Source organism: Vanellus vanellus (genome assembly GCF_965231255.1).
Source record: "Vanellus vanellus genome assembly, chromosome: 3".
NCBI classification, from domain to species: Eukaryota; Metazoa; Chordata; class Aves; order Charadriiformes; family Charadriidae; genus Vanellus; species Vanellus vanellus.
In genome coordinates this window covers 102,957,911-102,983,096 of record NC_138907.1, presented here as the reverse complement: position 1 = coordinate 102,983,096, position 25,186 = coordinate 102,957,911, and the positions used below count along the sequence as shown (strand labels likewise).

The 25,186-nt window shown below is 44.5% G+C and overlaps 1 protein-coding gene across 1 annotated transcript in view; it reads right to left on the bottom strand.

Annotated features, from left to right (window-relative positions):
• Window positions 1-15,541, bottom strand: part of LOC309669955 (uncharacterized protein) — a 39,589-nt gene extending 24,048 nt beyond the window's left edge. The window contains exons 1-7 of the mRNA XM_082480751.1: window positions 15,249-15,541; window positions 12,826-12,941; window positions 7,002-7,053; window positions 6,116-6,248; window positions 3,616-3,757; window positions 2,332-2,463; window positions 1,626-1,768 (exon numbers count right to left, since the gene is read on the bottom strand). Of these exons, the coding sequence (XP_082336877.1) occupies window positions 1,626-1,768; window positions 2,332-2,463; window positions 3,616-3,757; window positions 6,116-6,248; window positions 7,002-7,053; window positions 12,826-12,912 (689 nt within the window). The 5' untranslated portion in view covers window positions 12,913-12,941; window positions 15,249-15,541. The remainder of the gene's footprint in view (window positions 1-1,625; window positions 1,769-2,331; window positions 2,464-3,615; window positions 3,758-6,115; window positions 6,249-7,001; window positions 7,054-12,825; window positions 12,942-15,248) is intronic.
• Between the last annotated feature and the right edge of the window lie 9,645 nt (window positions 15,542-25,186).

Sequence of the window (25,186 nt, the reverse complement as noted above, 5' to 3'; positions counted from 1 at the left end):
GGTCTTCTATTCACATTCATTACTACTGTACCACCCTATTCACTAAAAGGTATGGCCATCCCTTATTAGGCTTTTCACCAACAAGTACTGGCAGACAGTCACCTCCTATATCTTCTGCATCTTTACCTGTGGAACATTTGTTTGAGCAGCATTATACCACAACTTTTCTCATATTTTGGAGAAAAAGTTCACTTAGCAAAGGAATTAAGATCAACAACTACAGGGTTTTCCAAATTTTTGTATAAAACCAATCTGAGACTAAACCAAGGACTAAACTGTAATTGCAATTGACATTAGGAAGGCAGGTGACAGATAAACCAGCATATAAACTTTGTATTCCTGGCAATGAGGGAAAAGTATTTGTCGTGCTGAAGCTGGAGAGATTGATGAGCTCTCAAGTGGGCAACTCGTTCATCAAATATCAGACAAGTGCACTCACTGCATTCCAAGGTCAAGCAGCATCTTATTTCTCAACCCGTAGCTAACAGAGGAATTAAACACCACCATTAGGGATTGAGCACAAGTCTTTTCTTGTAAACTATATCATTAATAATAACTATAAATAACAGATATGAAACCCCAAGATAACATCCTACAGAGCAGCTTTTTAAAGCATAAGTGCCATTTATCAAAGTGATTAAAAACATTTGAAATTCCTTTGTCAAGCAATCTGCTGAAACCATAGATTAAAAAAAAAAAAAAAAAAAAAAAGGAAAAGAAATAACATTTTGAGTTTGGCAGGTATTAGACCTTAGATAGGAACTATACAAGTTTGTGTGATAGTTTACTACAAAACTTAGAACATCTCCCTTCTCTGGTTTATAAACACAAATGGAATGAATGCCTTTGAATGATGTATATGGGTTAACAAGGATCCCCTTCATATCAAGTATAAAGAATTTATCCTCCAAGAAACGTAAAAATGAAGTTTGCAAGCCTCAACTTCCATTCATGACACAACATGACAACATGACCACATAAAAATAAAAAGTTTATTTGATTAATACAGATCCTCTAGATACAGCAGTTACACAAAAATGTCATTTGGCAGTCAATTTGTTTCCTAATTCAATAATAAAAGAAAAGTGCAGTTTAGTTATATAGGCACAATGGTGACATTTCAGGCAAGTCAGTAATGTCCAATAGAACTGGCGAGAGAAACAACTCCCTCCTACTTTCTTAAAAAAATACTTGTTTCATTTGCCTACGGTGATACTAAAAACAATAAAGGCCTGAATTGGAAGCAATCATCATACAAAAATCTGATCTGGAACTCAGAAGAAAGTCCTCAGAAGTAGCAGAACATGCTGAAGCTGTCAGTCAGCAACTCACATTTCTTTCTTTTACGCTCTTCCAAAAAGTCTCCAGAAAGATAGCATGCTTGCTGCCATTTCACTTGCTTAAAATTACCAGAAAAATCTCAAGAATGAAGGAAAAATACAGGCGAGTAGTGAAGTATTATAAAAGATACCTGCCTACTGTATTTTGTAGAAGAGAACACAAGATCCTGCCCATTGAAACTCCTTTCAAACATCCCTTTCTCTCTGCAGTATAATTATACATGTACATATGCAATCTGATAGTTCTCTTAAACTGAGCACAGCTGTTGTTTTAGCCAGGCACACTAATTCGCTTTTATGTTATAATACATGCGGAGAACTCTCCTCACAGTCTCCACGTATTTATCATCAGGAACAGGTTTTCTCTGGCTTCCTGGCTGTAGAAATTTCTTGATTGTGGGGATGCTGCTTATCCTTGCTTTAAATGCCTAGAAGGTAAACAGTAAGTACATGGTATTCACAGAACAGAAAGTAACACAAAAAAAAACCCAAACAATTTTACTGATTTGTGTAACATCCTTTAACAAGTTGCACGTGGAGGCAAGACAGGAAATATAGTTTTAGCCATGGACTAATTTTACTCCCCCTCATCTCAACCTTGTTATTTTACACAGTAATAAAACACCCCTCTGTCTTGTTTTGATATGGGATAAAGTGGAAACAGTTATCTGTGGTTTCAGATGTGTACTTTACTCAAATCACTTCTTGTGATCCAGGAAATACCTTCTGCTTAAAGGTATGACAAACCTGGTGAGAGGAGGGGAAAAAAAAGGGAGGGTGGATTTCTTCAGATCTGTACAGGGATTATTCCAGAAAATAATAGATTCTCTAGATGAAACATTACGAGGTTCTTACTAAAGCAAAAAAAGCAAGACTACAATGAAAGATGAGTGACAAATGCTCATTTTGTGGAATTATCTACACACAACAGACTTTGAAATATCATTTATCACATTACCAGCCATATGAGTGTATTTTTAGTGTAAGGTACCTGTAACTGAGGAAAGCCTGAGAGCACATCTGATGACTTCTCTTCTACCATTAAAATGGCTTCAAAAAGATGAACATCTGCCCAGCTAAAATTGTTGCCAACAAGAAAGTCCTGCCCATGGTCTTTCAAAACCTAGAAGTGTCATAAATGAAAACATTCAGATGTGGATAGCCAGCTAGGGCTGATGTTTTCAAAATGCACAGGTTCACCTTCTTTGACACTACTTATTGCCTCCTCTTCTTTTCACCTTTCTCTCCCACGCAACTAGGCATACTACTAGTAATGGGGGATGTGGGCTCAGTGCCTGCAGCCACTGATCATTTTACAGGATATCTGTGAGCAGTCCTCACAGTAACAATCTAGAATCCCAGGGCTTCTCTTACCCATCCTTCCTTCCTATAGCCCTAGGTAATCCCACCTTCTGGACTACAGGGTTAGATATCTCCTTGGTATTCACTCCTGTCTAGCCTGGTAAATCTTGAATTTCTCTGTATGTAGTTACAGCTCCAACAGGAAAATAGAGACTGTCAAAGAGAGGTGATCAGCCTAAAGCATCAGGGCTAGGATACATGTGGAATCTAGGGCAGAATAAACTCTGGCAACCATCTGTAGGAAAGCTGGTCTTTAAGTGGAAAACTGTCTTCCCTTCAGTCTTTAAAACAGAAAAGCAGCTTTTTCTGCCAGATCATCTTGTCTATGTATATTAATTTCCATTAAGAGCACCTCTTGGGTCCTATCTCTCAAAGGATCAGTTAGAGAAACACCAAGATTCCAGTATGGCCTATGCAGCAGGCCACTCAGACTAGAATACACCAGTGATAAGTATGTATTACTGTGGTTAAAAAAACATGCAGAGGTATTTGAAACGTTAAACAAAGCTGACAATTAGCTAGTCTAAAGCAGCATTGGCTTTGCAATGCAAGTTACAGTTTCATTTCTCCTAAAAAGAGAAAGTTGCTATCTTAACTCTATATAGCTATGTTTACACATTTATTGGATCATAACAGTTTCAAGACAAAGGGGATACTTGAACTGTTCAGTCTGAATGCTCATGTTGCTCCATGATGTTGACCGTGAAATCTCACTTAGGAATTTCTACATGTAACCTACCCCAACTTATACTGCTCTGATGTCCCTCTCATCTCTCCAGCTCGCAGACAGTACGATGTCCTGGTTTGAAGTACTGCACTGAAACCTTTCTGTTTCTTCTGCTTTTGGTAAAATACCCAGTGTTCCCATCGTTATCTTTGCAGAACAATGGAAGGAAACGATCCTCCTACATACCTTTTCATATGCTGGGAAATACCTGCTTGTTGCCTTTTCAATTATAACAGCACGTTGTTTCTCTTTATCCTCAGCCGATAAGAATGGGAACATCAAAATGAAGCCCATAAGGTCATCAGTTCCTCCAACATACATATCGATCCTTAAAACCAAAGCAAACAAAAACCTTAAATAAGAAGGCACCTTCATTAGCAGAGTTTTCTTTGATTTGTGTTGTGATAGTAAAAGTTGAATTTCCCAGTCTCCTCATGAAAATTATTTTTGCAGTTAAAAAAGAATGTCACAATCTGACTCTCATTCATATTTGTAGCATTGTTGGCACTTTACTTGCCTCATTGCGCAGGATTAAATAGGACTGTACAGAGGTTAAAAAAGTTTAACTTCGGTGTTACAGATCGCTTCAAAATCAAAGAAACACTCAACACCACATTAGAGTCATCCCCAACTGGCTTGGTCGTCTGGATGTAGCCGACCTTCAGGGTTTTCCAAAGTCCAGGTGGTGCCAAACAGATTAATAATGGGTTTTGTAATAAGTAATTTGGCAAAAAATTTTGCTTCAGCTAAAACGAATGTGTGCTCCCTATGGCTTCAGCTAAGATGGGTGTGTGCTTGCTATACGTTTGGAAAAGGGATAATGTTAGATAGGATATCAGATGAAAGCAACAGTTGGAAGTACCAAAACTTGCAGAACAAAGGGTGGTGTAGTTAGCTAAGACAACCACAGGAGTGAAAAGAATGAAGAAGCCACAAGAAGGACATGGTGATAAAGACTTCGAGCTTCCCTACAATGACTACCAGGAAGACCCCTGAGGAAGCATAGCGCCTGCACTGCTAGAAGGGAGGGGGCGTGCTTGGGGGTGGGTTACATTCCAAGAACTCATTGATTATGTAATGGAGGGCGGGTTGTGTTCCGAAAACTCACTGATTATGTAAATTATGTTCCAAGAAGAAACATGAGTAAGTATAAGAAATACAAAATAAAAACAAGTGTTTGTGAATGAAAAAATGAGCCACAGGAAGATAAATCCCCTGTGTAACTCCCAGCGCTGTAATAAATATTCTTTGCTCCACCGAATTTGCCCCAGACTAAAATTCAATACAGTGAGTGTGTTTCTCACAGGTTGGAAACCTGAAGTGTACCAGGTTCTGCATCTAGCGAAATTATTACTACAGCAGTTCTTTAGATCGTCCCTTTTATCCATTTTCCAGAGCTCTGACAGCAGGTTTTGTACTGTAGACAAGACTCAAATTTAAATTAAGTCCTCATGAATATGAATAAAATATCTGGTAAAATAGTCTAACAAAGTCTTTTAACCATCCTGTGTCACAATAGATTTAAGTTCCTGCTGTGTAATAAGACTAATTGTAGTTTTTGTTGTCAGGCAACGCCTTCTCAAAAAAGCCTCTGTAAGGATTAAACATGTTATGTGCAATAAGAAGCTATCAGATGTTCCTGCAAGCCTTAATGTATGCCAGCTTCTTGCCTGCACCTATCCAGTCTTCCAAAACTGTATTTCTACACTGTACAAGACCAGCTATCCAAAGTACTTAAACCTGGAGCTAATCACAGCAAGCCTTCCTCAAAACACCGATTCTTCCTTCCCCTTACCCAAGAACAAATCAACAAATACACTTCATTTATATTTGCTAATAAAACAGCAGGAATAGGCTTCAGGCCAAATCTAAAACTTGAGGGAAGAGAATTCTGTTCAAAGGAGGAGGTATGCCAGGAATGCAAGCTACAGAAAATGATGGCTTATTAAGAACACAAAGAAGCTGATAAGTTATGACCGAGGCTCCTGTCTGAATATTCATCCTTTTTGTTAATTCCCTGGACATGCTTCAGCCAATTCTTCCAACCATTTGCACCGTTTAATGGCAGTTTACTGGGAAGTATCTATTAAAGTCAGATGCTTTACTAGTTGACCTTTAGATTTCCTTCTTTTGCAAAACAATAGGAAATGGACATTTAAAGGCTACATATTGAGATAACCCAATCATATTTTTTTCCTTCACGTAGACACAACATGAAGACCTGGATTTAATTTCACAAGAAACCAGAAGTTTTTCCAACAGCTTTTAGCTGTTCCTTCCCCAACTCCCAAAGACCTAAATCATGCACTTTTTACAGTGCTGTGGAACATCATGCAATCACAGATAACATCAAAGACAGATCTAATTTTGCAGCCAAAAGTTAAAAACTAACCATTACAGAAGTAGTTCAAAATTTACATGCCAGTCACCTCTCGAATACCTGCATCAACCTGTATTAGTATTTCACTAAAGCACAATATACCCCTGCCTCAAATACTTCTATGTAAAAATAATCAAATTAGAACAAATCAGTTGCCTTGCATCTAACTGTGGCCTGTCAGGCTCCCTGTAAGTTGTGTGTCACTGAGGCACACAGGTGATTCTCTGGGTGTGCAAGTATGCAATTAATTCTAGATGTATCTAAGCTACTATAATAAATTCGAGAAGAGTAGTACTGTTACAGTACAGGGCTCTCTCCTTCAAGTCCTTCCCATAGAGGTTGTACTTTGCTGCTATGTAGCTGAGGATGGCTCTAGTCTGCACCATCTTCATCCCATCAATCTCTACCATGGGCACTTGCTGAAAGAGCAGGGATCCACCTAAAAGGGAAAGCCACACATTATTCTACTGGATCTAGTAACGCCACATCAGATTTCTTGTTTTCAGAAGATCATTACTTCTATGGTGAGCTTGCTGTGGGTAGTCATTATATTAAACTGGAGTTCTTCCATGCAAACAATAAATTACAATGGCACAGACAAATTAAACTGCAGAATACAATTATTGTGGATTAAAATCCAATTTCACTGAAGTTGCTGTCAGGACTGTGTACAGCAGCTTTTATGCTGAAATTGAAATACAGTGGAGACAATTCCACTAAACATATCAACTGAGTAAAAATTGTCTAATTTTAAATAGTTAAAAACAATTCTGTTCCATTATTTAAAACACAGTTGAAGCAAATAGCAGATTCCAAAACTTCTCTCTTATAACTAGTATCTTAAGCTAAATCAGGACATTCAATGAAGTTTTAGGATACATTTTTTCAAGTTACTGAAGCCCAGGGTAAGTTTGTGGGACCAGGTGAGACACGTAGGCAAACAGAGACCAGAACAACCCAGAGGCTTGGGAAACTCTCCAGGTTGGAAAGACATTCAACTTTCAATTGCATCTGTCCACATATGGGAAAAAAAGTATCTGTCTCTGCAGCTGTTCACAGCTCTCAGTTTTACTTCTCTCTCTTCTGTGTGAAAAGAAAGTCCCACACAGTCTGCAAAGTCTTCTCTTCACACATCTTCTCTGAGACTAATAAAGTCTGGTCACACTTTTCTTGAGGTTTCACGCGGACTCACCTTGCAGGAGCTTCTCATACTGCTCTCGGGTTTCCAAAAATTCTTCTTCAAACTGACAGAAGAGAATGAGGAAGAAGAAGAAATGAGTGTCTTTTCACGTTTCTAGAACAGATAAACTTTTTAAGTGTCATAAAAGGAAGAGAATATACATCATGGTTCCTTCCATGCCACATATGGTTCTAAAGAAGAAAATACCAAGGCCAAAACCTCTTGGACTGTCATATTTGACAAATGCTGCTAAAGGCAACCCTAGCAGAAAAATGGACAATAAGAACTGGAGTGAGGATGGTTTGTTTGGTATTGAACAGGCTATTTAACGGGAGACAGTCAACAATTCAGACTAGGCTGTCTTTAAAATGCTTTCTGGTATGTGGAAAAAATCTCTGCTGTGGGATATTTTGATTTGGGAGCTAGACAGGAATAAATTATTGGAAAATTAAAACAAAGCTTTTACAAAATAATGTGAAAGTATTATGCCCAGTGAGAAGTTTAGTACAGAAGCACGTTTAGGACACCTCAAGATGAATTTATTCACTAAATGACAAACAAAAAGACACAGAATGGCCTGTGATCAGAATGACGTAGTTACGTTCAATATGGTTGAGGATGGCTGGCCCAAACAGTGCTACTTACGGAGAAATTCAGTTCGAGATTAAGGCACCAAATTCAGATGTCTACATGTAAGTGTCTATATGTGCTATGTATGTCTATAGTCAATGCAGGCCATGGAGACTAGAAAATGATTGAGCTTACCAGTCCCTAGATGCCTAGCTATGGACTCCCAAGGATCTTTCTTCAGACCACCTCTCTCAGAACATCTGTGCAATGTATGTTAATAATTAAGACTCACTATACTAGGGAAACTCCAAATTAGGCATACTACTGCAGTGCCAGTGTTTGACCATAGTAAGTGTGATCACAGCATCTAAAATTCAGAAGGTTTCTGCTGATGAAAAGCTGGGAAAAGAATATCCCAAGGAAAAGTGTATTAATTAGTACCTGTCAACAGTTTTGTGGTGGGTGGTTTTTTTTTTAGATTGAAAAAAGAGAGGGAATTAAAACACAGGAACAAACAATGCAGGGAAGCAACAAGTTGTGTCTTCTGTAAGGCCTTCAAATAAAGATTGGTGGCGTTTTTGAAAAACTCAGGTTCCTTGTCTCAGTACAGGGGTAACCATATAAAGTGTAACAGCCTACTATAAAAGAAAAAAAAACAACCACCACAACAAAATAAGATCAAGGGGATCCTGTATCCTCCCCCCACCAGGCTGAAGGCAGTAGCTTAAAGGAGAGGAATAGATGGAGGCAAGTCCACGCTCGGGGCAGCAGACGAACTCCCTCCTTGCCCACCCCACCTTCCCCGGTGCCTCTGTATAACAGGTAGAAGGCTCTGGATGTGGAAGGCCAGTCAATGGATGATGTGGATGATGGTCCATCTTCACCAGAGGTATTGCCAAGGTCAGAAAGGCCTACCCCCTGTATCATGACCACCTCCAAAAGGAAGAAAAGACAGGTTATAGTTGTAGGCAACTCCCTTCTGAAGGGAACAGAGGGTCTGATATGCTGGACAGACCCCCCCTCTTAGGGAAGTCTGCTGCCCCCCTGGGGCCCAGGTTAAGGACATTGCTAGGAAATTTCCTTGTCTGGTATGGCCCTCAGAGCAGACTTATAGCTGCTCTTCCACGTGGGTGGCAATGAAGACCACCCACAGCATCCTAAGGCAATCAAAAAAGACTTCGGGGTCATGGGATGGTTGGTAAGGGAATCTGGAGCACAGGTTATTTTTTCCCCCTCTCCTTCTAGTTGCAGGCAACAACATTGGTAGAAACAGACGGGCCCAGTCTATTAATAAATAGCTCCATGGCTGGTGTCACCAACACAATTTTAAATTTCTTTGATAATGGGATGGCCTACATGGCACCAGGCTTGCTGGTGTCAGATAGCGTTGACCTTTCTGGAAGGGGCAAGAGGGTCTTTGCTTACAAGCTAGTGGGGCTCATTGACAGAGCTTTAAATTAGGCTTGAAGGGGGAGGGGAATAATATTAGGCTTGCCTGTGACAAGCTGTGGGATGACACACCAAATTTAGAGGAACAGGGTGCTAGCGAGAGCCTGCAGCCTGTTGCTCTGAGATGTGCTGGCTACGCTGCAGCACACTTGAAATCTTATGGAGATGAGCCAGGGGCTCCTGAGGAAATAGGACCCAACAGGGAAACACCAGTGAAATACCCCAAAGGAATTAAGGGGTAGTCCTCTAAGGAAGTGACACAGCCAACAGCCCAGGTGATGTCCCTCTACACCAATGCACACAGCATGGGCAACAAACAGGAGCTGGAAGCCACTGCATGGCTAGAAAGCTACGACCTAGTTGCCATTACTGAAACCTGGTGGAATGAATCCCATGACTGGAGCAAGGCTATTGACGGCTAAAGGCTGTTCAGAGGGACAGGAGAGGAAGGAGGGACAGAGGCATTGCCCTCTACATCAAGAAATGGATGGAGTGTGACAAGCTGTCTCTGAAGAATAACCACGAGCTGGTTGAAAGCCTATGGGTAAGAATAAGAGACCAAGGCAACAAAGGGAGCCTTGTGATTGGTGTCTACCAGAGGTTGCCTGATCAAGGGGAGCCATTGACAAAGCCTTCTTACTCCAGCTACAAGAGGCATGGTGCTCACAGGCTCTCATTCTACTGGGGGACTTCAACCACCCTGACTTCTGCTGGAAAAGTAGCATGGCGAGCTGTAGGCAATCCAGCAGACTCCTGGAATGCATTGAGGATAACTTCTTAACCCAGCTAATAAACAGCCCCACCAGAGGGGATGCAATACTGGACCTGTTGGTCACCAACACAAGTGAGCTAATCGGTGATGTCAAGATTGGAGGTAGTCTGGGCTGTAGTGATCATGCACTGGTAGAGTTTACAGTCCTGAGGGATAATGGGTCAGGGGAAGAGTAAAGTCAGGACCCTGAATATTAGGAAAGCAAAATTCCAGCTGTTCAAGGAGTTAGTCAATAGGAGCCCCTGGGAAACTGCCCTCAGGGACAAGGGAGCAGAACAGAGCTGGCAGATCTTTAAGGAGGCTTTCCATAGAGCGTGAGAGTTCTTGATCACCAGGTGGAAGAAATCAGGAAAGGAAGGCAAGATACCGGCATGGCTGAGTCGACACCTGCTGGTCAAGGGCAAGAAGGAAATGCACAGGCAGTGGAAGCAGGGACAGTTATCCTGGGAAGAGCATAGGGACGCTGCCTGGTTGTGTAGGGATGGGATCAGGAAGGCCAAGGCACAGCTGGAGCCGAACTTGGCAAAGGACGCAAAGAATAAGAAGAGCTTCTACAAGTATGTCAGCCAGAAAAGGAAGGTCAAAGAAAACATACTCCCCTTGATGATCAAGACTGGCAAACTAGTAACAATGGATAAGGAAAAGGCTGAGGTACTCAACAACTTTTTTGCCTCAGTCTTTACTGGCAACCTCTCTTCCCACATCTCTCAAGTGGACAAACCACAAGGCAGGTCTGGGGGAGCAAAGTATCTCCCACTGTAAGAGAAGATCAGGTTCATGACTACCTGAGGAACATGAACATACAGAAGTCTATGGGACCTGACAAGATGCATCCCAGAATCCTGAGGGAATTGGCTGATGTAGTTGCCAAGACACTCTCCATGATATATGAAAAGTCATGGCAGTCAGGTGCAGCCCCTGGTGACTGGAAAAAGGGAAACATTGTACCCATTTTTAAAAAGGGTAGAAAGGAGGACCCTGGGAACTACTGACCTGTCAGCCTCCCCTCTGTGCCTGGGAAGATCATGGAACAGATCCTCCTAGAAGCTAGGCTAAGGCACATGGAGGACAGGGAGGTGATTCTGGACAGCCAGCATGGCTGCACCAGGGGCAAATCCTGCCTGACCAACCTAGTAGCCTTCTATGATGGAGTGCCTATATCAGTGGACAAGGGAAGAACTATGGATGTCAATTATCTGGACTTCTGTAAGACCTTTGACAGGGTCCCCTACAACATCCTTCTCTTTAAAATGGAAAGAGATGGATTTGATGGGTAGACTGTTCAGTGGATGAGGAATCAGTTGGATGGCTGGATCCAGATGGTAGTGGTCAACAGCTCAATGTCCAGATGGAGACTGGTGACAAGTGGTGTCCCTCAGGGGTCTGTACTGGGACCAGTACTGTTCAGTGTGTCTTCATCAATGACATCAATGACAGTGGGATGGAGTCCACCCTCAGCAAGTCTGCAGACGACACCAAGCTGTGTGGTGCAGTTGACATGCCTGAGGGATAGGATGCCATCCAGAGGGACCTGGACAGGCTCAAGAAGCAGGCCCGTGTGAACCTCATAAGGATGAGGAAGGCCAAGGGCAGGGTCCTGCACCTGGGTCAGGGCAACCTGCAGTTATCAATACAGGCTGGGGGATGAAAGGATTGAGAGCAGCCCTGAGGAGAAGAAAGACTTGGGGGTACTGGTGGATGAAAAGCTGGACATGAGTCAGCAGTGTGTGCTCACAGCCCAGAAGTCCAATTGTATCCTGGGCTGCATCAAAAGAAGCATGGCCAGCAGGTCAAGGGAGGTGATTTTGCCCCTCTACTCTGCTCTGGTGAGACCCCACCTGGAGTACTGCATCCAGCTCTGGGGCCCCCAAAATAAGAAGGACATGGACTTGTTGAAGGAGGTCCAGAAAAATGATAAGAGTGCTGGAGCACCTCTCCTATGAGGAAAGCCTGAGAGAGTTGGGGTGGTTCAGCTGGGAGAAGAGAAGGCTTCGGGGAAGACCTTATTGCAGCCTTTCAGTACTTAAAGAAAGATGGGGACAGACTTTTTAGCAGGGCCTTTTGTGATAGGACAAGGGGTAACAATTTTAAACTAAAAGAGGGTATATTTAGACTAGATATAAAGAAGAAATTTTTTTACAATGAGGGTGGTGAAACACTGGAACAGGTTGCCCAGAGAGGTGGTAGATGCCCCATCCCTGGAAACATTCCAAGTCAGGTTAGACAGGGCTCTGAGCAACCCGATCTAGTTGAAGATATCCCCGCTTATTGCGGGGGGGGTTGGACTAGATGGCCTTTAAAGGTCCCTTCCAACCCAGACAATTCTATGATTCCATAAAAGAGGACACTCAGAGCAACTACTAGTCCTTTCTGTCCTCAAACTGAATTATCAGTTTATCACCAAGACAGATAGCAAATGAGTAAGTAAATTACATCCCATCAAAAAAAAAAAAAGAAAGTGGTGTCTTGCTTCTCTGGTTTACCCATATATTTTTCTTCCTGCTCTGAGATTTCCAACTTCCCTACACATGTAGGTCAGTTTGCTCACTTCACCCTGTTATGCCTCATCTAAATGGTGCAAGGAAGACAAAAATATATTTCATGCTATAGCTTATTGTGGAGGATGCAGCCAGTGGAGTGAAAAATAAAATAAAAATCTGCGTGTGAGCACCCAACCGAAAACAGAAAGACTAGAGAAAGCAAATTCATTGCTGTTTTACTTGGCACCGATAACCCTTGTCGTACCAGGAACGCATCTATCATTCAGCTCAACAGCTCTGGGTCAGTAATCGAATGCTTAATTAAGCATTACGCATTCTTGCATTAAGCATGAAACTGGTTTACTGTGTCATTGCTCAGAAGACATGTAACTTGAAGCCATACTTTTCTGTGCCTAAAGTACAAGTGTTTAATTGCACTGAACAGCCCATGCTCATATACTATTGCATCTTGGGATGACCTTTCTTTTCTGGTTAATAACCTGTGATCTGCCTTAAAGACACACTTACCAACATGCAGCTTAACATTAAAAACACTAAAACAAACCTCAACCCCAGCTGCAGCTAATAACCAGCGAATTGACTCCATCTTGCCCCTTCCATCAAAGTAGTAAAGTTTTGGTTTTCCGGCCATGACTTCAAACTTCCAGTTACCTAAAATAGCTGTAAAAGATATAAAGTTAATAACAATACACAAATCTGATGTCAGCAGGAATAACGGTTCACAGGTAACTCACATGACAAAAATTTAGGTTAATTGCTGACAAAGTATTTCAGTAAAGTTTCAGTCTGAACTGATTTGGTTTTGTTGCTGCACGGTCAAGTCATAGTATTTCATAGTCTTTTCATTCCCCTGAAGTTCAGGAAAAGGAAGCATCAAGTTGCTATGTAGGAGATAATAGAAAAAAATAAAGTTACCACTTTTAGAAAATGTAAGTTTTAGCACTAGAGTTACTCAATTGCCACTGAAAGCCAAGTTTTGATCAAAGGGGAGAAGAGGCAGTAGGAAGGTTTTTCAAATCTGGCAGTCTTTTCTTCAAAGAATGCCCAAAGTATCTAAACATTAATTCTATGCATACTTAGGTGAAGTATGAGAATGTGTTTTCAAAGCCTCTCACTTTTCTTTCTAGCTGTGGTGATCCAGGTTAAGTATGTGATCCGGAATCAGTAGAAATTTTGAAAAAATGACCCATTTCTTCTGTAATAATCCAGATTAAAATACAAAGATTCAGACTGTTGCACTACTTATCCTTCTACTGGTCACATTTCTTTCTATTAATAAACCCTGTTGCTGAGCAAAACTTTATATAGACTTTTTAGTTGATCAAATACACCATGCTTTGCAAGCAGTATTTAGTTCTTGAATGGCTTCATAAACAAGGCTATTAATTGTTATTTTTTGAATAGATTAGTGTCTAGGTCTCAGCAGGAATTGGATTCCACTGTAAAGCCATAAAACAAGGGAGCATCAAATTTCAACACACTGGCATTTCATATGTGGAGCTTCATAATAGCAACTCCTTGCTGTTTTCCCTCCGTAGGGAGATTTCTTGTCATGCCAATCCACAGTTCAAGCAATCCTGGGAAAGAGCCTGTTGGCATGCAAACAATAACCTCCAGTTCCCAATGTTGCAAAAGCTCCTTCATAAGCGGAGGGAAAAAGAGACCTTTGAAAGACCTCGAGCACACACATGAGGCAAACAATCCGCTTGTTAGCCAACAGGCACCAAAATAGAACACAAAATACAAGGCTGCATCTGAGAACGGGAATTCAAATGAGACAGGCTATTTGGCCCTTCATGCCTGCTTAGGGGTCTCAATTTCTTCCTAGATAAAGTCACTGGGAACTAAAACATTGTTGAGTAGTATCTACACTGCTAATAAATATAACAGCGCATGAGAAACAACAAAAAGGCTAAAGAAAAGTATCAGTGTGGACTACAGGAAAGAACAGAATGAAACAGTAGTTGCTTGTAATACAGCTCTGAATATATTCAGAAAAGAGAAAAAGCCAAAGCTGATTTTTAACTTGAAGTTTAGAAAATTAAAGAAAGAGAAGAGTCACTTTTCTTCAGTGTACCTTCCTAAGACCTGCTCCTAGCAGGCCAACTGACATGTCACAGCAGATAAGCAAGTCACTGTTGCCAAGCACCCAGGAAAGGCAAACAGAAGGTATAGCCATGGTGAACGCTTGTCTTGTAAATACAGGGGGATGAAGAAGCTTTGAAGCAAGCTGTAGTGTTCTGGTTCCTAAGACTGATCCTGCTACGCAGTATTGGAAGAGAAAGCCCAACTTGTGAACTGAAATCTCATGGAAAGACAGTGTGCCCTGGGGATAGCCAAAGACCTTCTCCCTTCACCGCTCTTCTCACCAGAAGGAGGGAAAAACAGCAATTTGCAGCCAGGAGCCGCAATGGCAGGTAGCTGGCAGTTCCCCTCAGCCTGATATCTCAATGGCAAAAGGGACTTTGGGAAAAAAGGATCTGAATTTACTCCCTTGTTGTGATTTATGAAGGCCACCTGGGCTAACAGAGGAAAAGTGCAAACACAAGTATCTGTGCAAGAAGTCATCGCTCCCACACTAGCCACACAGACCAGAAGAACATTGGTGAAGAGGGCCAGGAGACCAGCTGTGCCTGGCATGACCTGCAGACCCAAGACTCCAGGACATGGTTTCCACTGCTTGCAATCAGCAACCCTCAGCCCAACAGTAGCTGCTCTTTTCTACTCTACATCATCACATAACACCAACCTGGGGGGAAAGTCCCCTACTCGGCGTATGGCGGGTAGCAGCCTCCTGGGCTATCAACTCCAACCCCTTCCACTCGCGACAAGTTCTTTGCAGACACGAGATGAAGAGTGCTTCATGTTAGTAAATGGGGAGCCATCACGCTGCTAAACTGACTCGGAGGCAAGAAGCAGAAAAGAGCAAGCTCTCATGTAAGCGATGAGAAATGCTGCAGTACTCACTGTTGTGCAAACACCAGTTAAGTCCAGGGCGGTTATCTCCTCATCAGACACCCCAATGGCAAACTGACCCCGGCACGGCCCCCGCCCCCTGCGCCCTGAGAGCCAAGCGGGCCAGAGGACGCCAGGGCGGCGAGGGGGGAGAAGAGATCCCAGAAACCCACGTTAGCCACGCACAGAGCGCGAATGAGAAATAACAAGCCAAGAAACAAACACGGCTTTTAACTAGCGAGGCGGCAGGGCTTCCCCCAGCGGACAACCGCAAGCCACCGCCAGCCCGCGGATGGCTGAGAGGCCGTGAGGAAAAGGGCCGGGCCGGGCCGGGCCGGGCCGGGCCGGGCCGAGGGCCATCGCACACCCACCTGCGCCGCCGCCGCCGCCGCGCTAGGGGGCAGTGACCAAACGGGACATCCGCTAATAGGAAGCCTTTACTTTGCATATTTCGCAATGCCTTCTGGGAGTAAAACATAACGGAAAAGAAAAAGTTAAAAAATAAATTTTTTTCTGATCTCGAAATGTTTTATCATTGCCGGCAGGTGATTTCGTAGTCTCCGTCAAGGAGTGGCCGTCTCAGCTATCGCCATGACTTAAAGGTAATTTCCTTTTTGAGCTTTGTATACCTTTACAGCAGCCGTTTCATTTCGGATGTGAGGGCGATCTGGCTGCGACATCTGTCACCCCATTGATCGCCAGGGTTGATTCGGCTGATCTGGCTGGCTAGGCGGGTGTCCCCTTCCTCCCTCACCGCTCCATGTGCGTCCCTCCCGAAGCTGCGCGCTCGGTCGAAGAGGACGACCTTCCCCGATAGAGACGTACCGTTCATCGGTCAAGGGTATACGGTAGCTGCGCTCCCCTGCTAGAACCTCCAAACAAGCTCAAGGTCCATTTGTAGGAGAACGTAGGGTAGTCAAGCTTCCAAGACTGCAGACACATCCAAGTGAGGCACTGCATGGGGCAGTCTGCCATTGTTTTGCACCCTTTCCAAACCCACAGCAAACTCCCTGATATGCACATTTAACATTACTCACTGGGGGCTGAACTGCACAGACAATTTAATTTTAATTAATTTTTATTTCCATCCTTAGAGGCCATCCTCAGTTTATCACTTCTCCCACTTCCATCCCCCAGTCACCTATGAATGAATCCTTGAGCTCCTCACCTTACACACCCCAGTTACAATACACCATCTTTGCACTTGTATTTTTCACCTAGTTCATTGCCTGTACAATTCATTTTAAGCTCACTTGAATAGTTAGCAAAAAGGCTGGGTTTGTAAGTTATCAACTGTCTTCAGCTTCTACTGTCTTGAAAGCAGAGGGAGAAGGGGGGGGGAGGAGAGGGTTGAGTTCAGTTGGAAGGGACCTACAGTCATCATTTGCCTGTCTTTCCAAGGTGTTGCACATCTGTTTTAATCCAGTGTTGCAGTTAGTTTCAGAGGAGTTGACATCCAAGGACTAAAACTATAGCTTGACACGAATCACAGAGTTTCAGAGTTGGAAGGGACCTCTAGAGATCATCTAGTCTGTTACTCATCAACCGTTACTCATTGGTGTAGGTGCCTGAGTCCAGTGTAAGGTTGGGATGCCACCAGCTCACCTTGCCACCTGCAGGTGCCAGGGGAGAGGCTGCAGACATGGGGAGAGCAGCAGCATGTTGTTGCCCCTCTACTCCTCACCTGGCATTTGGGGCAGGAGAAGGCCCCACCAGATGGTCCCCGCCATGTCCTGGCGGGGACATTCAGGTGGGGGCAAAGGGGTGAGGGACCTGATACTGCCGCAGGCATTTGCTATCTCTTCAAGAAGCAAAAAGGAGCTGGGTGCCCAGTTGCCGTATGGCTTTGGCCTTTGCTTAATAGTTTCCACCAGGCACAGAAAGCAACGAGCAAAGAGGACAATCTCATGCTGTGGTTTGTGTTATTTATGACTGTCTGTCTTTAGAAGAGCAAATAGATTGGGCAACCCTTCATAACAGAAGACTTAAACCACGTCACTGATTATACAGTTGCCAAATGGTGTGGAGTTTGAATCTTGACATAACTGGTTTTGAGAGCTAAAAAACACTCATGTGAGACAATCCCTCTAAGGCGGTTTTGGTTCCTCAGTTACTAAGTGGAAACAGAAGGAATGAGCTCAGAGTGAAAAGATGGCCAAAGACCTTGGCTTGCACTGTCCTCTGAAGAGGACATCTGTGCCTCAGGAAGTACTTGCCATACAGGAGATCATCTCGCATTGCTCACAGAAATCAAATAATCCAACAAGGAGAGCAAAAAACGGCTGTGGCATTCAGATTGCTGATGCTGCTGTCTGTAGGGCCACAAAGGCCATGTTCTGCTGTCCCCCGTGTTCCATTCACGGAATCATGGAATCATGGAGTTTCAGAGTTGGAAGGGACCAATTTTGTCTCAAAACTAACTGTGTTGTTCCCTGACCTGCTACACAGTAGACTGATATTTCTGCCAAGATGTTGCAAATCCATAGTTACAAAGATCTGGAAATTCATGGAAGCCTGACAGGATAGTCTTAATGGCCGTGTGGCTCACAGTGTAAGACTGGATCACAGAATCACAGAGTTTCAGAGATGGAAGGGACCTCTAGAGATCATCTAGTCCAAGTCCCCTGCTAAAGCAGGATTGACAGAGCACATTACTCAGGACTGCATCCAGGTGGGTCTTGAAAACCTCCAGAGAAGGGGACTCCACAACCTCTCTGGGCAGCCTGTGCCAGTGCTCTGTCACCTGAACCATAAAGAAGTTTTTCCGTGTATTTGAACGAAACTTCCTATGTTCCAACTTGTGCCCATTGCCCCTCGTCCTGTCACTGGGAACCACTGAAAAGAGCCTGGCTCCGTCCTCCTTCAACCCACCCTTTAGATACTTGTAAGCATTCATAAGGTCTCCCCTCAGCCTTCTCTTCTCCAGGCTAAAGAGTCCCAGCTCTCTCAGCCTTTCCTCATAAGGCAGATGCTCCAAGCCCTTAATCATCTTAGTTGCCCTACGCTGGACTTGCTCCAGCAGTTCCCTGTCCCCCTTGAACTGGGGAGCCCAAAACTGGACACAGTATTCCAGTTGTGGCCTCAGCAGTGCAGAGTAGAGGGGGAGAATGACCTCCCTTGACCTACTGGCCACACTCTTCCCTATGCAGCCCAGGATTCCATTGGCCTTTTTGGCAACAAGGGCACATTGCTTGCTCATGGATAATTTACTGTCTACTAGGACCCCCAGATCCTTTTCCTCAGAGCTACTTCCCAGCAGGTCCGCCCCTAACCTGTACTGGTGCCTAGCATTCTTCCTCCCCAGGTGCAGGACCTTGCACTTGGTTTTGTTGAACCTCATTAGGTTCTTCTCTGCCCAGTTCTCCATCCTGTCCAGGTCATGCTGGATGGCAGCACGGCCCTCTGGGGTGTCAGCCACCCCACCCAGTTTGGTATCATCAGCAAACTTGCTGAGGATACACTCTGTCCCCTCATCCAGGTCATTAATGAATATATTAAACAAAATAGGACCAAGTATTGACCCCTGGGGGACACCACTGGTTACAGGCCTCCAACTAGACTCTGTGCCGCTGATCACAACCCTCTGAGTTCTGTCCCGCAGCCAACTCTCAATCCACCTCACTGTCACCTCATCTAGCCCATACTTCCTAATGAGGATGTTATGGGAGACAGCATCAAAAGCCTTGCTAAAGTCAAGGTAGATGACATCTACAACTCTCCCCTCATCCAGCCAACCAGTTATAACATCATAGAAAGCTATCAGGTTGGTCAAGCATGATTTACCCTTGGTAAATCCATGTTGACCACTTCCAATAACTTCCTGTTCCTCAACGTGTTTGGAGATGACATCCAGAATGAGTCGCTCCATTACCTTCCCAGGGAGAGAGGTGAGACTAACCAGTCTGTAGTTCCCTGGGTCCTCCTTCTTTCCTTTTTTGAAGATTGGAGTGATGTCACCCTTCTTCCAGTCCTCAGGCACCTCTGCTGTTCTCCATGACCTTTCAAAGACGATGGAGAGTGGTCTAGCAATGACATCTGCCAGCTCTCTCAGCACTCGCGGGTGCATCCCGTCAGGGCCCATGGACTTATGAATGTCCAGCTTGGCCAAGTGGTCTCTGACCCGGTCCTCCTCAACTGAAGGAAAATCTTCCTCTCTCCAGACCTTCTCCTTTGCCTTCAGAGTATGGGATTTGTGAGGGACAGCTTTAGCAGTGAAAACAGAAGAAAAGAAGGCATTCAGTAACTCTGCCTTCTCTGTGTCTTCCACCACTAGGGCACCTGTCTCATTCACCAGTGGGCCTACATTTTCCCTAGTCTTCCTTTTTCTATTGATATACTCAAAGAATCTCTTCTTATTGTCTTTAACTGCAGTGGCCAAGCTGAGTTCTGATTGAGCTTTGGCCCTTCTCATTTTCCCCCTACATAGCTTTGTTATATCTTGATAGTCCTCATAAGTTGCCAACCCCCTTTTCCAGAGAATGTAAACTTTCCCTTTTTTCCTGAGGTCCAGCCAAAGTTCTCTATTTAGCCAGGCTGGTCTTCTTCCCCGTCTGCTCATTTTTCCGAGACACAGGGATGGCCTTCTCCTGTGCTTCTAAGAGCATCTGCTTGAAGTATGCCCAGCCTTCCTGGGCACCTTTGCTCTTCAAAACTGCCTCCCAAGGGACACTCTCAACCATGCTCCTGTTTAGGCTAAAGTCTGCCCTTCAGAAATCCAAGGTGGTAGTTCTGCTGGCTCCCCGCCTTACTTCATCAAGAATTGAAAATTCTATCATTTCGTGATCACTCTGCCCAAGGCGACCTCCAACCTTTACATCCCCCACAAGACCTTCTCTGTTAACAAACAGTAGGTCCAGTAGGGCACTTCCCCTAGTTGGTTCCTTCACCAGCTGTGTTAGGAAGTTGTCTTCCGCACACTCCAGAAATCTCCGTGACTGTTCCCTCTCTGCTGCATTGTATTTCCAGCAGACGTCTGGGAAGTTGAAGTCCCCCACAAGAACAAGGGCAGATGAGACCTCTGCCAGCTGCTTATAGAATACTTCATCGGCTTCTACATCCTGATTGGGAGGTCTATAACAAACTCCCATCACGATGTCTGCCTTATTGGCCTTCCCCTTAATTCTTATCCATACACACTCAACACTGTCATTCACGCTGTTAAGTTCCAGACATTCAAAACTGCTCCTAATGTAGAGGGCCACCCCACCACCTCTCCTTCCTTGTCTATCCCTTCTGAAAAGTTGGTAGCCATCGATTACAGCACTCCACTTGTGTCCCCCACCACGTTTCTGTGATGGCAACTATATCAGTTTCCTTGCTGTACAATGGCCTCCAGCTCCTCCTGTTTATTCCCCATGCTGCGTGCATTAGTATAGATGCACTTCAGCTGGGCTAATTGCCCTGCCACTTTCTTGGGGGGACAAGCCCTAATTCGCACCTGATCATAACTCAGACACTACTGTAGTTACCAAATTATCACTATCCCTCACGTCTTTGCTGCCACACAATTCACCATCCTCCAACCATCACTGAGACAGGCTGCAAGACCTTGCTAACACTTTTACCCAGAAGCACTTGTCCCAGGATCTTTCTTCCCCTTCGGGTTAGGCTTCCCCCACCTGTTGCCAGCATGCCTGGTTTCCTGTAGATCAGCCCATGGTCAAAAAAGCTAAAGTCCTGCCGGATGCACCAGTCTCGGAGCCAGGAGTTAATTTCCTGACTCCTCCTATTAATCCCCTCATCAACCCCTGCAAATGGTGGGATAGAGGAGAACACTATTTGTGCTCCCGATCCCTTAACAAGCTGTCCCAGGGCCCTAAAGTCATTCTTCATTGCCCTTAGACTTCTGGTACCTACCTCATCACCACCTACCTGAAATATCAGTAGTGGGTAGTAATCTGATGTCTTAACCAGGGAAGGGAGTTTTCTCCTTATGTCCTTAATTCTGGCCCCAGGGAGGCAGCTGACTTCCCTGTGGAATGGGTCTGGTCTACAGATAGGGCCCTCTGTTCCCCTGAGAAGGGAGTCACCTACTACAATTACCTTCCTTTCTTTCTTGGTTGAGGAAGTCCTGAGGTGTGGGGGTGAGCGCCCAGCACTGGGCGCCTCACTGGATGGATCGTCCTTTCCATCCTCAATTGCCTGGTCCTCGATTTCCAAAGCCCCATACCTATTCTGCAAGGGCAATGGGGATGGTGAGGGGGCTGTGAGGGGTTCCGCTTGCCTCTCTGAGGAAGGATCTGACTCCACTCCCCCTTATCCCTTGAGTCCTCTCCTTCTGCCTGGTGACAGGAGGGAAGGGGATCATCCACTTCTAATGGAGCCTCTTCCTGCTGCCTTTGCCTCAGGGTATGGCTCCACCAGTCTATTTTGTTTTCACAGTCTCTGATAGTTCTTAACCTTTCTACCTCTTCCTTCAGTTCGACCACCTGCCTGAGCAGATCGTTTACTTGATCACACCGTACGCAGGCGGTGTCTCTGGCTCCCTGTGAGAGCAGTGCCAGGCTCAGGCATTCGTTGCAGCCCGAGACCTGCACAGCCACATGCTTGCGCGGGAGCTCAGCCTGAGTTCCCACATTCTTTCTTGCAGCGGCTTTTGACCATTTTGCGGCCACGTTCTTTTCTTGCGGCGGGAAGCGGTGAATCGCTGCTGTCAGCTTGCCGCTAGCCCTGAGCCCGTGCCCCAGCACGCCGATACGCCTCTGCTTGTGCTTGCCCAGCTTGTGCCCAGCTCAGACGCAGGGTTTTCACTGACCTACCTGCGAAACGCTGCGCCCTCTTCGCCCCCTCCCGCTGCGGTGTCGCAGTAACGGCCTGAGTAACGCCCACTGGCTGCCCGCGTGCTAGGCTCCGGCACCGCCCGTTTAGAACTGCCGCGTGTGACGCTGGCTCCGCCCCTGCCGCGTCAGCAGCCCGCCCCCGAGCTGCCGGTTCCGGCACGAGCTCGCCGCTTTTCCCGGCTACGAGAGCCCTCAAAAGAGCCCTTTGCCGGCCTTATCCGCCGCGATCCCCTTCCCCAGTGAGGCCGTACCTGCACTGAAGCGGGTCTCCTCGGCGACACGAAGCCCACCGCATAGTGCAGAAATGATGTGCTGAGACTCAAATCAGGTGGCCAAGGAACTTGCCCAAAGAGCACAGCTGCCGGGAGTCAGTACCCCTCCGAGAAGGCACCTGGCGTGGTTTGGGCCAGGCTGGCCACCGAAACAAGCAACAGCTCCTCTCTTTCGCTTCTGCCCCCTTCAGAGGGAGAAGGACGAGAGAGGAGAGACTTACGAGTTTTAAAAAAATCCTAAACTACTTTAAATGAAAATATTAATAAAATAATAAAAAGCAAATAATGAAATATATACAATATATACAAAACCATATCAAGCTCCCAGGATGACTATCACGTCACTGGCTGGCAGAGGGGAAGTCCCAGACTGGACATAGCAACAGATGGGAGCTGATTCCAGAGCTGGATACCGGAAAGTGTAGATCAGGATCAAAGGCAGACAAGCAGGCAGAGTCCTCCTCGGACACCACCCATTGAAGAAAGAAGGCTGAGCCTTTGATCCCTCAGCTTTAATACTGAGCATGATGGGTCAGAATAAATACCCTGTTGGTCAGTTTTGGGTCACTTGTGCTGTCCGCTCCTCCCCACAGGTGTGACCCCTCTATGCTCTTCCACTTCCAACCCTCCAACCGGGCAAATAACGAACTTATCTGCCCTTGGGTGTTATAGCAATAAGTATAAACAAGAGCCTCTCTGTGTACCATGCCTGGGCATAAATTAGAAACAATCAGGTCTTATCTCTCTCAAAGTGGAGACTGTCAGAAAAAATATGCTGTTGATTTCAGAGTTCAGTTAGTTAGAAGAGGTTTAGCCGAAAAGTAAAATTATGGAACAGGAAATTGGTTCTGTTTTACCTCAAACCAGCACAGCACCAAACATAAGAGTTATTTAAAAAAAAAAAAAAAAACACAACAAAAAAACCCCACAACCTCACAACTAAATAAAAAAATAAAAGCCAAACTAAAGTGCTTTTTTTAAAAACTGAGTAAAAGATCAAGACTCTAGTCAGTCAGTATTTCTTCAAGAGTAACTTTATTCTGGGCAGGAGACTGGACACAGAAGGAATGAAACAAACATAACGTTTTTGAACAAAAACGCTGAATAAACAAGAACTGTTGTCTCTAAGATCTTACTCACTCTGACAATTCCACCCTCTCCTTCCATGTAAGTTCAAACATGTTCTTTCAACCTACATTTTCCTCCTCAGTTTATGGAACATCCTATTTGCATCAACAGCCTTATAAGATACAGAAATACCATGGAAGTGGGTTTTCTGGATTGTGGTTTTTTTTTGGCTAACATCATGGCACTTACACAAGACTTTTATGAAAATCTGGATTACAGAGGCGAGCGAGTCCATTGTCAGGCTCCTTTATTTCCAACAGCCATTATTACATGTTATACATAAGCGCCTGAGAAAACGTAAACAGTAGGATTGTAAAAACATTTTGCATAAAGATGCTGCTAAATATTAAAACACAAAGTAGTGTTTACATAACCTTTATGTATGATAAATTCTGAGATATGCTGATTGTCCAGATTTCAGTATAATAAAGGCCTACATCTTTTCCATATCTGTATTGCACACTGAGACGGCACAGTAAAATCCATAGCTCAGTCAACTTGGTCCTTAAAAAGAACTTTTTCCAACTTCAGTAGGAATTTGCTCAAGTAAAGGCTACAAGACTGCTGCCATTATACTTCTACTTAGCAAATGTTCTGTCCCGCTATGCTAAACTAACAAAAGTGATTCTGAATATCAAGATTAGCTTTTTTCCCAAAAATAAAGGCTTTAATTCAGGAAAGGAAGAGATATGCCAAAAAAAAAAAAAAAAAAAAGAGTACTATTTATTCTATTTATTTTTCTAATCTTTTTGCTGGACTGACTGAAACCTGAATGCTATAGTCAAGAAAATCACTGCAGGGCTGATAAGGCTCGGAGATTACAGGCCAGGTTCAGATTCATCCTGTATTGCTTTAAATGCACGGAGTAGTCCCTACCCTTAGTGGAGAGACCCAAGTGTACCCAGGGGGCTGCTAAGTTGTCAGTGAGCTGAATTTCTCTTGAGATGATTCTCACTCACTCACCACTGGTTTAAAGAGTCAGCTCACAACACAGGAGCTCACACTCAGGGACCTGCGGTTAGGTAGGATAATTCCAAGCCTTAGCAGCCCATCCTTGTGACTTGTTCATCTCCTGCTTCCTCTAGTAGGAATTAAGTGTATGGAACAGACTAATTAAATTGCCTACTTAGGTCTAGGGATACTTAGGATAGGTTCAGGAGACCAATTACTATAATCGAGACCAATTATTCGGTGATGAAATAAATTAAATGATATCTAGACATAAATACAGATACTTATTTCCACCAGGAGAAACAACTATCTTTCCAGTTCTAACACAAATATACACATTTCCCTTTCTACTTCCCCAAAGAGACCATCAGTGTGTGCTTTAGAAATCGAATGGCTGCTTTATTTTACCGCTACACATTGGCATCACTGCTTTGCAAGCAGTTAGGTATAGTTTGGAGTTCGTGCTTGCTATGAACAAATAACGGAGTAGCTGGACACGTAACACGTCCTTGGCATGTGTAAGTCTTGTATGCATACTTTTTTTTTTAATGCATAGACCCTTCTGCTCCCTTTTTGTCTTGTACTGTCTCACTCCAGACTGAGTCCATAAAAGCAGTGACCAGTGCTCCTCACGGTTCCCCCTGCAGCACTGAGCCAGCAGCCTACTCTAGGGTACCGTTCCCCCACAGTCCCATGCCTTCTCCCCAGGAAGCACTGAAAAGGCCAGCGTGTGCTGCATGCAGTCTGTGGTCCCCAGCGGCTGCCCCTTGTGGGTGCCAGCAGATCCCATGGAGAGGGTCTCACTGACACACAAGCCATT